We start from the raw sequence: 13,318 nt of genomic DNA, 5'->3' as shown, positions 1-13,318 counted from the left end.
TGTTCAAAGTATGTGTGTGTTTGCGTGTGTGTGTGTGTGTGTGTGCACCAAACAGAACCATTTCTTTTTTTCAGCCCTGAGTAATTTGTTAATTTATGTTGCTTTGTGACAAAGTCCATCAAAATGACATCTATAAGCAATATACTAGTAAAACAGAATAAAATTGGTGCAAAGAAGCTTAAAATTGCTGTTGTTCCACACTTCCATGGATATGATTAATTTGCACTTCATAGTTCTCTTAGTTTGACGGGTTTAAACCTCAAAAGGACCACTCACATTCTTTATACATCTGATTTCAGTTGGATCGTTCTGTCAGGGCTCAGGAGATGCAGGAGTGGACCCAAACGCAGAGGCCGGAATGCAGATATGATGAAAAAACTCTTTTAATAGTGGATGGTCACGGACAGGTAAACAGGGCTGAACAGAACTAGCAGAAGGAACAACACAAAACGATCCAACCAAGACTGAACAGAAAACCAGAACTTAAAGAAACTGAACTAACAAGGAGATGAGGTGCAGGTGGGGAGATGGGTGGAGAACTCGAGAGGGGAATGAACATACAGGGAGCTGATAGGCTGAGGACACGCAGGGAGCGGGGCAGGGCTGACGAGGCTGGCTAACACAGGGCAGGTGTGGGGAAGACAGCAGGGCAGGGCTATGGCTAAGACCATACAGAACACAACATAACACCAAAAAAACACCTTAAGTCCAGGCAAGATGTGACAAAAACAATGCAGCTTAGCTGGCCTGCTTCATTTACGATACAAACATCATCAACATGCCCACTCACTCGCTGTGAATTCTCAGAAAAATTACCTGCTGTATTCACACATGGGCTCACTCAGACATTCCCAGACTTTGCATTAGGGAGCTGGCAGGGTAAAGTCTATTTAACATCCAGTCCGACTGATTTGGACATTTGTGTTCACACACAAATGATTATGTCCGGAAAATTTCAGGGTTGCAGTGCATGTGTCAAAGGGGCTTATGAAGGGATAATGTGTGCAGCAAGGGAGTCAGTCAGTCAGTCAGAGTTGCCTCTTGAGTTGTAAGGCCTCAACATCATAGTCCTCTTTTGTTTTGTAAATGATTTGCTATCAAGGCTTGAATACTTAAAGTGCTGACAGGGAGAGAGAGAGAAAGATCACCACCCTGTGTAAAATTTGAGTTTTTGTTGCTTAGCTAGCTGCAGGATAATGTTATACTCATTTGATCCAGGATGAACTCCAGTTTTCAACTTTGTGTCTTTGAGTTTTTCCCAGTAATGACTCCAGTTTCCATCTCTGTCTGCTCCATAACCAAACACATGGACCTGGGAGAGCAAAATGAACATAAAATAAAACAATTATCTGATCTAATTATGTTTTCAAATTTACCTTCTGTAGATGAGAACTCCCGCAACACTTGTAGTATGAGGAACAACTTTATTAGTTGACCGACGCGTTTCGGCTTGTGGCCTTCATCAGGGATGACGAAGACGGACCCTGATGAAGGCCACAAGCCGAAACGCGTCGGTCAACTAATAAAGTTGTTCCTCATACTACAAGTGTTGCGGGAGTTCTCATCTTTCAAATTTACCTTCACCTAAAATTTTATTAAATTGGCAGGAGAATGTAAAGCAGAGGCCTCATTGAGTTGATTCTGTCCTCACCAAGACAACACCAGTACTGACTTTTTGTTGAAGTGCCTCAAACCACCTACAGTACGTCTACCATTCCCTGACAATGACCTATTGTGGGCATGGAAATTATGACTAATAATAAGATGAATTTTGTCCCCTACAGTTAGTCAGATTATGAAAGGGTCACTTTGTGGCCCCAGATCATATAACACATACCTGTAGGTATGTTTAGCAAAGAGACTTTGGCAAAATCCTGCTATTGCATGAGATTTATTTGCTTTTCCATCAATCATCAGTTATTTGCAGCCATCAATCAGTAGTGTGTTATAGCATTTACAAGAAAATTAACAATTAAAAATTTACTCACCTCGTCACAAATGTGCAGGGCAAGAATCACTGCCATAAAGCCGGTGGATGGATACTTGCCCTTCTTTTCCAGCCAGATTTCATGAACATACCTCATGAAACCTGGGTTGGTCACCATTACCTGTGATGAACCTGAATTAGCCTTTAAACTTATTTTTTATAAAGTTTATTGGTAAATGGATTTAAAATAATACTCACCAAATCTTTGTTAGCTTTGATAGTGGATTTTACTGGCATATATGACCTGTTGGAAATACCACAAAATGTTAAACTTATCAACTAAGGCCCCCTTTACACGTTGCATTAAAATGCATTTTGGATGATCGGATTGCAATAGGATAGTGCTTGACCACATGAAAGTACAGGTGTAAATGCACCCAAGACACATTGAGGATGAATTGTGTTCCGATCGACCAAACCACCTCCAGAGGTGGTCAGGGACGTGCCGTGACCACATTGAACACAAGTGTAAATGCAATTGCATTTTCAATCCACATACAACAACTATCCATCCATCCATTTTCCACCACTTATCCAGGATCAGGTCATGGTGGCATCAGACTGAGTAAGGAAACCCAGACATCCTTCACCCTGGCAACACCCTCCAGCTCCTTGGGGGATCCCAAAGCGTGATATATAGTCCCTCCAACGTGTTCTGTGTCTGCCCCAGGGTCTCCTAGAACATCTCCAGAGGGAGGCATCCAGGAGACATCCTAACCAGGTGCCCAAACCACCTCAGCTGGCTCCATTCAATGTGAAGGAACAGCGGCTCTACTCCAAGTTCCCCCCAGATGTCTGAGATCCTCACCCTATCTCTAAGGCTGAGCATAGACACTCTCCAGAGGAAACTCATTTCAACCGCTTGTATCTGCGACCTCATTCTTTCAGTCACTATCCAAAGCTTGTGACTATAGGTGAGGGTTGGGACGTAGACCGACTGTTAAATTGAGAGCTTTGCCCTCTGACTCAGCTCTTTCTTCACCACAATGGTCTAGTACAATGCCTGTATTACTGTTGATGCTGCACCAATCTGCCTGTCAACCTCACACTCCATCTTACCCACACTCATGAACAATACTCTGAGATACTTGAACTCCTTCACTTGGGGCAGCAACTCACTCCCAATCCAGAGGGAGCAGTCCACCTTTTTACAGCGGAGCACCATGGCCTAAGATTTGGAGATGCTGACTCTCATCCCAGCTGCTTCACAGTCAGCTAAAAATCATCCTAGTGCCTGCTGGAGGTCACATCATCTGCAAAAAGCAGAGAAGCAATCCTGAGGTCCCCAGACCGGACACTCTCCTCCCCCTGGCTGCACCTTGATGAGGGACAAACAGAATTGTTGACAAACAGAATTGGTGACAACGCTGGCGGAGCCCAACACCCACTGAGAACGAGTCTGACTTACTGCCAAGAATGCGGACACAGCTCTCACGGCAGTTATATAAGAACCGAACAGCTCACAGCAACGGCCCCAGTACCCCATAATCCCACAGCACTACCCATGAGGTGCCCCCAGGGACACAGTGATAAGCTTTCTCCAAGTCCACAAAGCACATGCAGACTAGATGTGCAAACTCCCATGACCCCTCAAGTATCCTTGCAAGGGTGAAGAGCTGGTCCACTGTTTCACAGCCAGGAAAGAATCCACATTGTTCCTCCTGAATCTGAAACACACACACACACACACACACACACACACACACACACACACACACACACACACACACACACAGACTCCAAGAAGGCCAGATACATAACATACAAAACATAAACAACAGTAAGTCTTGCTCCTAGCAACATGTAGTTGCAAGAAGGTGACCCTCTCGTTCCACAGGCAAAACTCCAACTATTCTGCGCTCAGCCAGGGACTCATGAATATCCCCACACCCACCAGGCACCTCTCACCCTGGGCAACTCCAGAAAAGAAAAGAGTCCAGCCCCTCTCCGGGAGTTTGGTTCCAGAGCTGGTGCTGTGCATAGAGGCAAGCCCGACTATATCTAGTCGGTACCCCTCCATCCCCACTAGCTCCGGCTCGTTCCCCACCAGGAAGGTGATGTTCCATGTCCCTAGAACCAGTTTATCATGCCTAGGATCAGCAAGTGCAGGTCCCCACCCCTGCCTGCTGCCCATTTGGCAATGCATCTGACCCCAGTCTATGTGGGCAGAAATATGTAATCGTGTGTGACTGTTCCAAACCAGTAAGGTAGCCAGTTAGCAAGCTAAGCTACTAGCAAGAAAGCAGCAAGAAAGCTATGAATATTCAAGATACCCATGGATGGAGTGAAGATGAGATGGCTTCTTCCCCTGCTTTGAAAAGAAAGCAAAAGTCCATACGATAGTGCAGCTTCACAGATGACTACCATCTTTTGTTGTTGCTGCTGTTGTTGGTGTTTTTTTTGAACAGAGTGACTGGATCTCAATCGATCTCAATGTGGACACTGGAGACATATTAATACCAGGTGTAAATGTAATCAGGTTAAATCATATCTAGATATAACACAGATACGAGACACATTTTAATGCAAGGTGTAAAGGGACTGAAATGAACTATTTGCTATGTCAGAAAAAAAGAATCATTAATGAGCCATTCCAGAAGAAAATGAAAGCAGAGATCATTCTTTATGAAATCTTTACAGGAGACTGTAGACCAGACTCTTATTGTTTTTTAAAAAGAAATTTAGATATGAAATTGCTAGCAGGCATTGTGGCTCAGTGAATGAGCCTCATTCATTCTCGTTGCAAATAATTGTCACCTCCTGCTCCCCTCCTTTGGTCCAACCTACCCTCATGCATTTTTCCCCCTAAGGGCTTGCACCATTAGAGAAGCAGAGTTGTACTATGCTGGTAGGCTACACTGTAATAGCTATGTCACAGCTTAACGCTGCTAGGATGTGTTACTTCCCTTCTACTGAACTTGTCTTGAGCATAGGGTAAGTTCATAATCATTGTTTAACAAAGCCAATGTTACTTTATTGTCTACGACAGGACATGAATTCCAGCCTCTGCTATGAGAGTCAGTCATTACTTTTTGGTTTGCTTACATGAAGGACACACTACCTCTTGCACTGGCACTGAATGTTTGCACTGGATGTAAATTATGTGCAGCAGGATTGTCCATTATGAAGATTAATTTCTTGTTATACTGGTCTGCACATTGACACACACAAGTTGTCTTGGAAATTGGTGATCAGTCTTACTTTGTTATGCCACATAAGTCTCAGAGGGCATGGTCTGCTGAACTAGAATTGAGGTTTTACATTGTAACACTATCCTTTGAACACACCTTTAAAATGGCTTCCCCAGGCCCCTAGGATCGGTGCTATGTTATAAGAAGGTCTTGCTTAGTGGACGTAGTTTAAACTACAGAAGAGGCTTTGAATTGTCAGTTAGAATAGTTGGGCCCAATATATCAACCCAGTCTCACAATCTGCGTTCAAATAATGCCATTTTACACTTCAAATTGCGTGCAGTGCATACGGCAAGGTCCAATTTTGCGTGCAGGTGATATGCCAATGTTACACCGCATATTCAACCTTTTCACATCTCATCGTTGGTTAGGTTTAGGCAAAAAAACCACTTGGTTAAAGTTAGGGAAAATCATGGTTTGGGTTAAAAGAGTAAAATGCGGTAAACATGTCCCACTGTGATGCTAAAAATCTACAGTCAAAATGCCCGACGTCACTTCCCTGGCAAGGATTGGTGTATCACCTGCATGCACTGCATGTAATTTGAAAGAGTAAAGTTGTGTTATTTGTGTGCAGATTGAAGAGACCAGGCTGAATATATTTAAACATCACCAAAAGATGTCTGAACATATTATTTTAGTGTCATTAATGTGAGCCAGAAGTCAGCCAGGGAGAGCCGGGGGCAGACAGTAGTGGACACAGAGGAAGTGACAGGAATGCGAGGTACTAGGTATATATGTTAGGTGAGTAGCTTTTATTGGAATTATTGGACTGCCATGTGAGGTTGTCCAAATCCTGTGCAAACCTTCCTGTCACAACAATTCCAAACTAATGTTCCTCATGATTGGTACTTAAGTACCTCATATTAACTTTGTTTGCATTTGCTTTGTATTTGCAGAGGTAATTGAAAGTCCAGCTTAGCAACCAACCAACTTCACAATAGGATATAACACAAAGATAAAATTAAGTAGTTGTAAGACCAGTGGCTGTGGTAGTGTTGAGTTTAATTTTTTTAGTGGTAGTGAAGGGATTCAATGACGCATGAATATAAGGATGCAAAAACATGGACAAAAGAATCTCAATCTAAAGCAATAAGAAGAGCCTACTAAATCACTCTGCGGTCCCATGAAACATAAAACCTTGAATGTCAATCAGACAATCTACTTAAGATGGAAGTATCTAAAGAAATCACAAAACAATGAAGAATGTGACATGTAGTTCAAGCAAAGGATTTCTTTAAACTCTCAGTGTCACTCCTCACTAGTTTTTTCTGATGGATCTATTAACTCTACTTGTATCACTGCCTTCGAGTTACAAATCCATGATTAGTGTATAGCAGCCTTTCCAGTCCTGTCTATTGTGTCTATCAATTTATTTGTCCGAGTACCATAGTTTAGTGTACACAGTGGACAATTTGCATGTATCCTATGATGTGATGGCTTGGTACAGTCGGTCCACTATTTTAGTCCAATATCTCAACAACTGTTGGATGGATTGGCACAAAACCTTTGTACAGACATTCATGTTCTCCAGATGACTTTTCCAAAGGACTTTGGTGATCCCTGATCTCATGCCACCAAAAGTTTGAAATTTGTCATTTTAGGTGTTATGTCTCAACAAGGATTGGACAGATTGCCATGAAATTTAGTAAGACAAAAAAATTAATTTTTCCAATACTTTGTTTATGACTAAACACCTGCAAAACTAATGATATTCAGTCTCACCAAAATCAGATTGTGAGAATGATTAACACTGTCCTCATGTTAGCATTTCCATTGTGAGCATGTTAGCATTTAGCTCAAACTATTGCTGTGCTAAAGCAAAGCCTCACAAAGACACTACTGTGGCTGCAGGCTATATTTGTTTTCATTAAATTAATTACATAATACAAATTTTCATCTCAAAGTCTTTGTCAGTCCAAACAATCAGGGCAAAGCAGATATGTGACTGACTGTTGCTTCCGTCTGAATGAGCCAATCAGACAATCACATAAGTCTGCCCTGTTTGCTGTGATGGACAGCCAAAGTGTTTGTGATTTAAAAAAGCATTATGATATAAAACGTCATGATGTCTTAATTATTCATTAAATATTGAACACCTCAGGTCTCCATACAAATGCTCACATGCTTGGTCCATAAGAATAAGACTCACCTTCCAGAAAATCCTGTGCCGAAGGCCTTGATGAGCCACTCAAGATCTTGTATCTTGAATGGAAACAGCACAAGATGAGTGGAGTTATCCAGGTCTATGGCACTCTCTGGATACATGATACGATGAGTTGTTTTGATACCAACGTCTGCTTCATAGCCTTTGATGCGACCAGTGTTCATTCTAAATAGTACATGGAGATATGTACATACTTAAAGATTTTAATTCACATTACATGTATAACTTGTCATTAGCAGAAATACATAAGAAAACCTTTGGCATAAGGTAATAAGATTTACCTTATAACAACATCATGGAAATCTATCAGAGGTCCATAATGTGATCCAATCAAATTACCAGAATTCCCCACCACAGCACAAGCCCTGCAGCGGTCAGGGCTGGACTCTATCAGATCTGGACTGGGCGGAAACATCTGAAACAACCTGTCCACTGTCGTATTGTAGGTTCTGTAATTGCGCCTCTCCAACTGTAAACGCTGACACACATACCAAACACAAACTGTTGTTAGACCAGTTATGGGTTGTATGTAAACGAACTAGCACACAGGGAAATAAATTGTGACCACAGCTATAATGAAAGTGTTGCTTTTCACTCCCTGATACCGATTTGATAATTGAAGGTTAAAGGATTCTTTTCATGACAACTTGCCTTCCACCAGTTGAAAGCATCCTCTGAGAGATTGTAGTTTGCTGACAAAAATGGTTCAACAGATTTGTCTAAACGCTGCATAAGCCACGGATCATTCTCTGTCAGACATTTGTCACAAGCACAGCGGCTTGTGTCCTGCAGCTGAAGGTATTCTGACGTGGATCCTCCCAATAACAGATAGAGGGCAGTGACGCACAGCAGGGAAACAAACACCTTCAACTTTAAATTCATCTTGGCTGTGTGATGCTGGTGATTGGGAAACAGTTTCAATCTGCAGACAAAGTGTGTGGTGGAATAAATGAATAAAAGTGAGTGTACATTCATGAATCAGGGAAAAAAATTATGTCCAGCTATTATCAGTTTAACAGTTTGGTAGTAGAGAGCTCACTATATGAAGTAGTAGAGAGCTCACTATATGAAGTCATCTTTAAATGAAGTGAATGCGGCTGTATGTCTGTATGAAATGGATTCATTGCATGTATTGTCTCTCAAAGTCACAAGGACTGCTTGAGGATTGATTAATACTGTTTGATGAGTATTAATACAAGTAAAAATTTTATCTTCAGTTTGCATCATGAAAATCACACTGAAAAGTGTATTCATTATAATAATAATTTAATTTATTATTATTAATAAATAATAATAATTCATTGTTATTATTATTGTTACCACTTAAATTATTATTGTTTTCTCTTCCAATTGACAATAAGCTTATATTTAAAAGTAGAGTTAGTGATTCTGGAGTAAGATTGTTCAGTGCACTTTTTGTCAAATTCAGTGAATATCTTCTCACGGTTCGCTGGTGTCCGTACACAGCTCTGGCTCTGTAAATGGGAAACATTGACTGTAAAAAATAATGGACATAGCCACCGTGACATCACCCATTGGTTTGTTGACTCCTGGTTTGAAGCTTTGAGTTTGGCACACAAAGCTCAGGAAAGAATGCCTGACTTCAACAAAATATGGTTAATGACCATCTTATAGTTTACAGTCACAGAATGCATAAAGATTCCAGTAAAGGTTTTGTAATGGACCCTTAGTGCTGTTGACTCATCAGAAATAACATAAAATAATAATTACTGGGCCCTGTAATGTGGTGTAAAAAACGTAAATAAATTAGATAATTATTAATTATAATCATTATGGAGGGGTGTTCAGCCCATATCAATACCATACCAAACTGCAAAGGCTAATGTGAGATTCAGAAATGAGACTAAAAATCATGTTTTCAAGTTATTGTAAATGCACATTTGAAACTTTAATGATCCCATAATGTGAAGTTTGCAAAAGTTATTAAATTATTCACATTATAAAATGTATAATAGCTACATTTTGATTTTCACAAATATCAAAATGTATGCATAAATATATATTTTAGCAGTTAACCTAACACAATTCATAGTTTATCCTCATTATTTCTACTTAATAGTTGCAAAAATAAAATATTGATACTTATTTTTCAAATTATTTCATTTTTGTTTGCATTCATTCATTGAATAGACCACATTATTTGCGCTGAAAGTCTGTGTTCAAACACATAGACTAGGTTATCCTCATTTCTTTGCCCAACCTCAGGTGTGGTTTGGACTCTTTACCTAACAAATTATGACAACAAGCGTGGTTTGAATGGGGCATGGTTTATAGGAGGCCTGGTTTGTAGGGTCTGCAAGGCCCCAGCTGGACCCTTCTCTCACTTTTCAGACCCAGAGGTACCCGCTTGGTTCAGACAACCACACAGCTAGGATGTAAACTACAGGGGAGCCAGGGTGAGCTTGGCTCCTCTTAATAAGACATGAGCTCCCCTGAAAACATGATTTGTAAAATTTTAGGGGGTCTCTAAAATATTGACAATATGTTATTTTTGCCATGCATTTTTTTTCTTTATCTTCATCATCATGGATCATGTGTAAAATTAGGCTGTTACTGATGTATAATTCATGCATGAGGGTGATTCGTCATCACTAATTCACTTTAATAAAGATACCAGCATGCATGCTATTCTTGCCATCACTATCAAAGCGTGGTGGCGCGATATCATAAACTTCACTCACTTTAACTCAAAGATCAGAAAAACAAACTGTCTTAGTCCCACTCAGACTGCACACTGAATCTCCATTATTCATTTCTCTGTTTTGTAGTCAGCATACAGATAAGTCAAAAAGAAAATAAGGAAGCTTGCTCGCAAATTTTGGATTTACCAAAAAATCTAAAAGTCAATCGATTCTTCAGTCAGACCTCTGTGGTCGCTTCTATTTTGAAGTGAGGGCTATTCCCAATTAACTGTATTATTCACTGTTAGCACTGTATGTGATGGGTGTTGATAAAGTGTGAGAGGAGCAGAAATGACTACAGGAGATGCTCTGAGTCCCCCATATTTCTCTTTTGGTTGTTGCCTTAGCAATGAGTGTCAGTGAATTTAGGGGGCAGAGCTTCTGAAGGATTATGAGGGGAGGGTTGTATTTATTTGGGTGTTTAGTTCAAACATAAATAATCTTTTTCCAGAATGACAGACTCTACCTTCAATTTATAAGACAAAATATATCTAAAATCTCTGAAAATTATGATAAATTTGGTTGATTAAAATGTGATAAAACACATCATGATGTTTAAAATTAAACAAAATAATAACCAGTTTAAGTGCATTTATATTTATTTTATTTTTCTCTTACCTGATCAGAGTGTAAATCCGCCTCTAGTCCAGTTCCTCAACTAGGAATGCCCACTGACACCTTCATATAGTTTCCAGGAAGAAGAGTCCTCAGTATTATTGGCACAACTGTAAGCTGTGCCAGCCGCAAAGGCGTGGAGGAGTTCGTCAAAGATGTCCAAAATCTGAGAATTATGATGAGAAGGAAACATGTTCTGCGCAAATGTGGGGATTTTTAGCCCAATTCTGCCATTTTATGAGGCGGATAAGAATATATTCGGTCCTTGAAAGTTAGCTTTGGATTTTTGTGTGCGTCACTAATCCTAACACAGAAGTATCAGCTTTCTACTTGGCTGTTCAGATCTCTCCTAACAATTTCCAAGCAGCGCACCAGAGCACGTCTACACCAACATGATATATTTTCGTTTCCGGTTCACATTTAGGCCTATTTTTCAGGAAATTACATAAAGGAATAATCAAAACTCTAATCTAAATTTTGTTTGTTTGTTTATTTGTTTGTTTGTTTCAAGGCAGCAGGGCATTTGTCAATAACCTGAGACGGCTCCTGGTCCTCCTCTTCGTCCTCCTGCCCCTCTCGACTGCAAAAAAAATTAAATTAAAAAGTACACAAAAAACAGCTTACAGGCCTAGTAGTAACTCCACCTGGTGCGCTATGGCATATAAATATTCTATGTGTTTGAATATTTATCCAGAATTTAATTAAACTCACGCTTCCCACCGGATTAGATCACAGCACAGCAGCTGCGCTCCATCCGCTGGCAGTCGGGGATCATGCGCCCAGCTGCATAAGATTTTAAAAGCTTTAGAAAGAAATGGTCCTAAACCCACAAAGTGAAATAACGTACCAGAGAGAGCGGGGAGTGACATGGTGTGCAGCCTGCGGTGTGCTTCACTATAGCATGCACACGCAGATCGTCAACACAGACGACGCAGCCGATTGGACGAGACGCAGCAGGTGAGCTTTCATATGAGGTTTCCCTGGAAATAGGTTATAGGCCCTTTGAGAACTGGCCACTTTATTAAAAGGAACGTGTAAAGATAAATAATAATTATTATAAAAAAAATATTTAATATCTCATTTCTATTATTCACTTGGTTAATAAAGCGTGAACTGTCTCCTATGCCCTAACAGACAGACATGTGAAGGCGCCATCTAAATCCTTCAGACTTAAAAAATAAATGTGTTGGTCTGTTACAGCTGCCAGATTCCAATCGCAATACAATTGCCTTTTCGTATAATAGCCTTCCTGGCAGGGCCACCACAAAAGTTCAATTAAGTAGTTACAACATCTTAAAAGCACAACTACCCCTACTAACACCCTCACTGAAAAATCCAGAATCTATGAATATGCAAATATTCAAAAGTTGAACTGCTGGACACAAGATGTCTCCCACTTCTCAGTGTAACTGGTTGTGATGTCACACGATTTCATTATTTGAAAACTTTCACTGGACAAAGCCAACTCAAGCACATTTTTTTAAGAATATCCATGGCATGTAATTATAAATCATTTATAATAAATATACTACCATGTATAGTGGAGGTGAGTAGGGACCCATAGGAGGTTAATCTGGCCATGCTCAGCACTGAGTGATCTGATAGACTACATGACACCAAAAACCACAAGAACAAAGATAATAATATTACTGGTACTAATAGAATCATCATGTTAGTATTTATCTAAACAGTAAACAACAATATCATTATTCCATTGTTATTATTACTACTATCATTATGTGATAATAATACTAGTTATGCATGAGTTATGTAATAATAATAACAGTGCTGCTAATAATTGAAAATAAGCAGGAGCAGCTTGAGTTGGGAAGGTGCCTAAAATGTTTGTGTCAAATGTGTGGTGCAGTGTTGGAGTACCAAGCCTGTTGATGAATTAAAAGTCTACAGCTTTTAAACAGTACCCTTCAAAACTTTACATAATTAATAAGTAAGTTCATACCATGAATTGGAAAAGGAGGTTGCACTTCAACAATGTGCTAAACCCAAAATCCAGTGAGCATGCTCCAAAAAGTATGGAAAGGTAAAACATCTCAAATTTCCCAGTCACCCTCTTCATTAAAATTCTGTGGGATTGAGAAAGTCATGATGCCCACTAGAGGAGGTGATGTTCAGAAACTGGCTCAGAGAGAAATGTTTTGGATATACACACTCAACACTATCACATCAAATTGATTTGATGATGACCACAGTTTAAAATGCTTTTTAAATTAGGACTATTTGTAATCTATGTCCCTTTATTGCCATCTAGTGTAAGGTCTTAATAGTGAATCAGTGATGACCAGTTTTGTGGAGCTTCATATGTTTGATAGGGGTAATATGAGTGAATATCTCAATTTCCACTTAAGCAAACTGACATCACATGAGACTGAGCTTTGGTAGAGAATTATATCAACTCTACCAAAACCGATGGTTATAGCAGGACTTTTCCCTCTCTGGTTTTCTCTGTATTGTGCTGCTATCAGATTGCTTTGCCCGCATGTACAGTAACTAAGAAAGAGCTGTTGGCAGCCACACGGCAACGCTCAGGGATCTGCAGGGCAATCACAGGAGTATTCCCAATACAGTTTACACAGATCTGTTAAGGTGTGAAGAAAGCAAAGCACCCAGGGTAATCATACACAAGCATGTATGGCAGTGC

At 40.1% G+C, this 13,318-nt stretch overlaps 1 protein-coding gene across 1 annotated transcript; it reads right to left on the bottom strand.

Annotated features, from left to right (window-relative positions):
- Window positions 1-679: 679 nt before the first annotated feature.
- LOC121913281 (CMP-N-acetylneuraminate-beta-galactosamide-alpha-2,3-sialyltransferase 1-like) lies at window positions 680-11,593 on the bottom strand. Its single transcript, XM_042435959.1, has 9 exons — window positions 11,371-11,593; window positions 11,194-11,239; window positions 10,663-10,825; window positions 7,994-8,264; window positions 7,624-7,820; window positions 7,328-7,507; window positions 2,186-2,231; window positions 1,989-2,108; window positions 680-1,312 (listed from the first exon to the last, which is right to left on the bottom strand). The coding sequence occupies exons 4-9, from the start codon at window positions 8,222-8,224 to the stop codon at window positions 1,145-1,147; spliced, it is 942 nt and encodes a 313-aa protein (XP_042291893.1). The 5' UTR covers window positions 8,225-8,264; window positions 10,663-10,825; window positions 11,194-11,239; window positions 11,371-11,593; the 3' UTR covers window positions 680-1,144.
- Window positions 11,594-13,318: the final 1,725 nt, after the last annotated feature.

This window comes from Thunnus maccoyii, chromosome 15, assembly GCF_910596095.1.
Source record: "Thunnus maccoyii chromosome 15, fThuMac1.1, whole genome shotgun sequence".
NCBI lineage: Eukaryota > Metazoa > Chordata > Actinopteri > Scombriformes > Scombridae > Thunnus > Thunnus maccoyii.
This window is presented reverse-complemented; position numbering and strand designations above follow the sequence as displayed.

Coding starts and splice junctions, on each gene's coding strand:
- LOC121913281 (XM_042435959.1), bottom strand. CDS start 8,224: ATGAATTTAAAGTTGAAGGTGTTTGTTTCCCTGCTGTGCGTCACTGCC. Junction 7,821..7,993: donor ATGCTTTCAACTGGTGGAAG/GCAAGTTGTCAT, acceptor TATGTGTGTCAG/CGTTTACAGTTGGAGAGGCG. Junction 7,508..7,623: donor TTCCATGATGTTGTTATAAG/GTAAATCTTATT, acceptor TGTACTATTTAG/AATGAACACTGGTCGCATCA.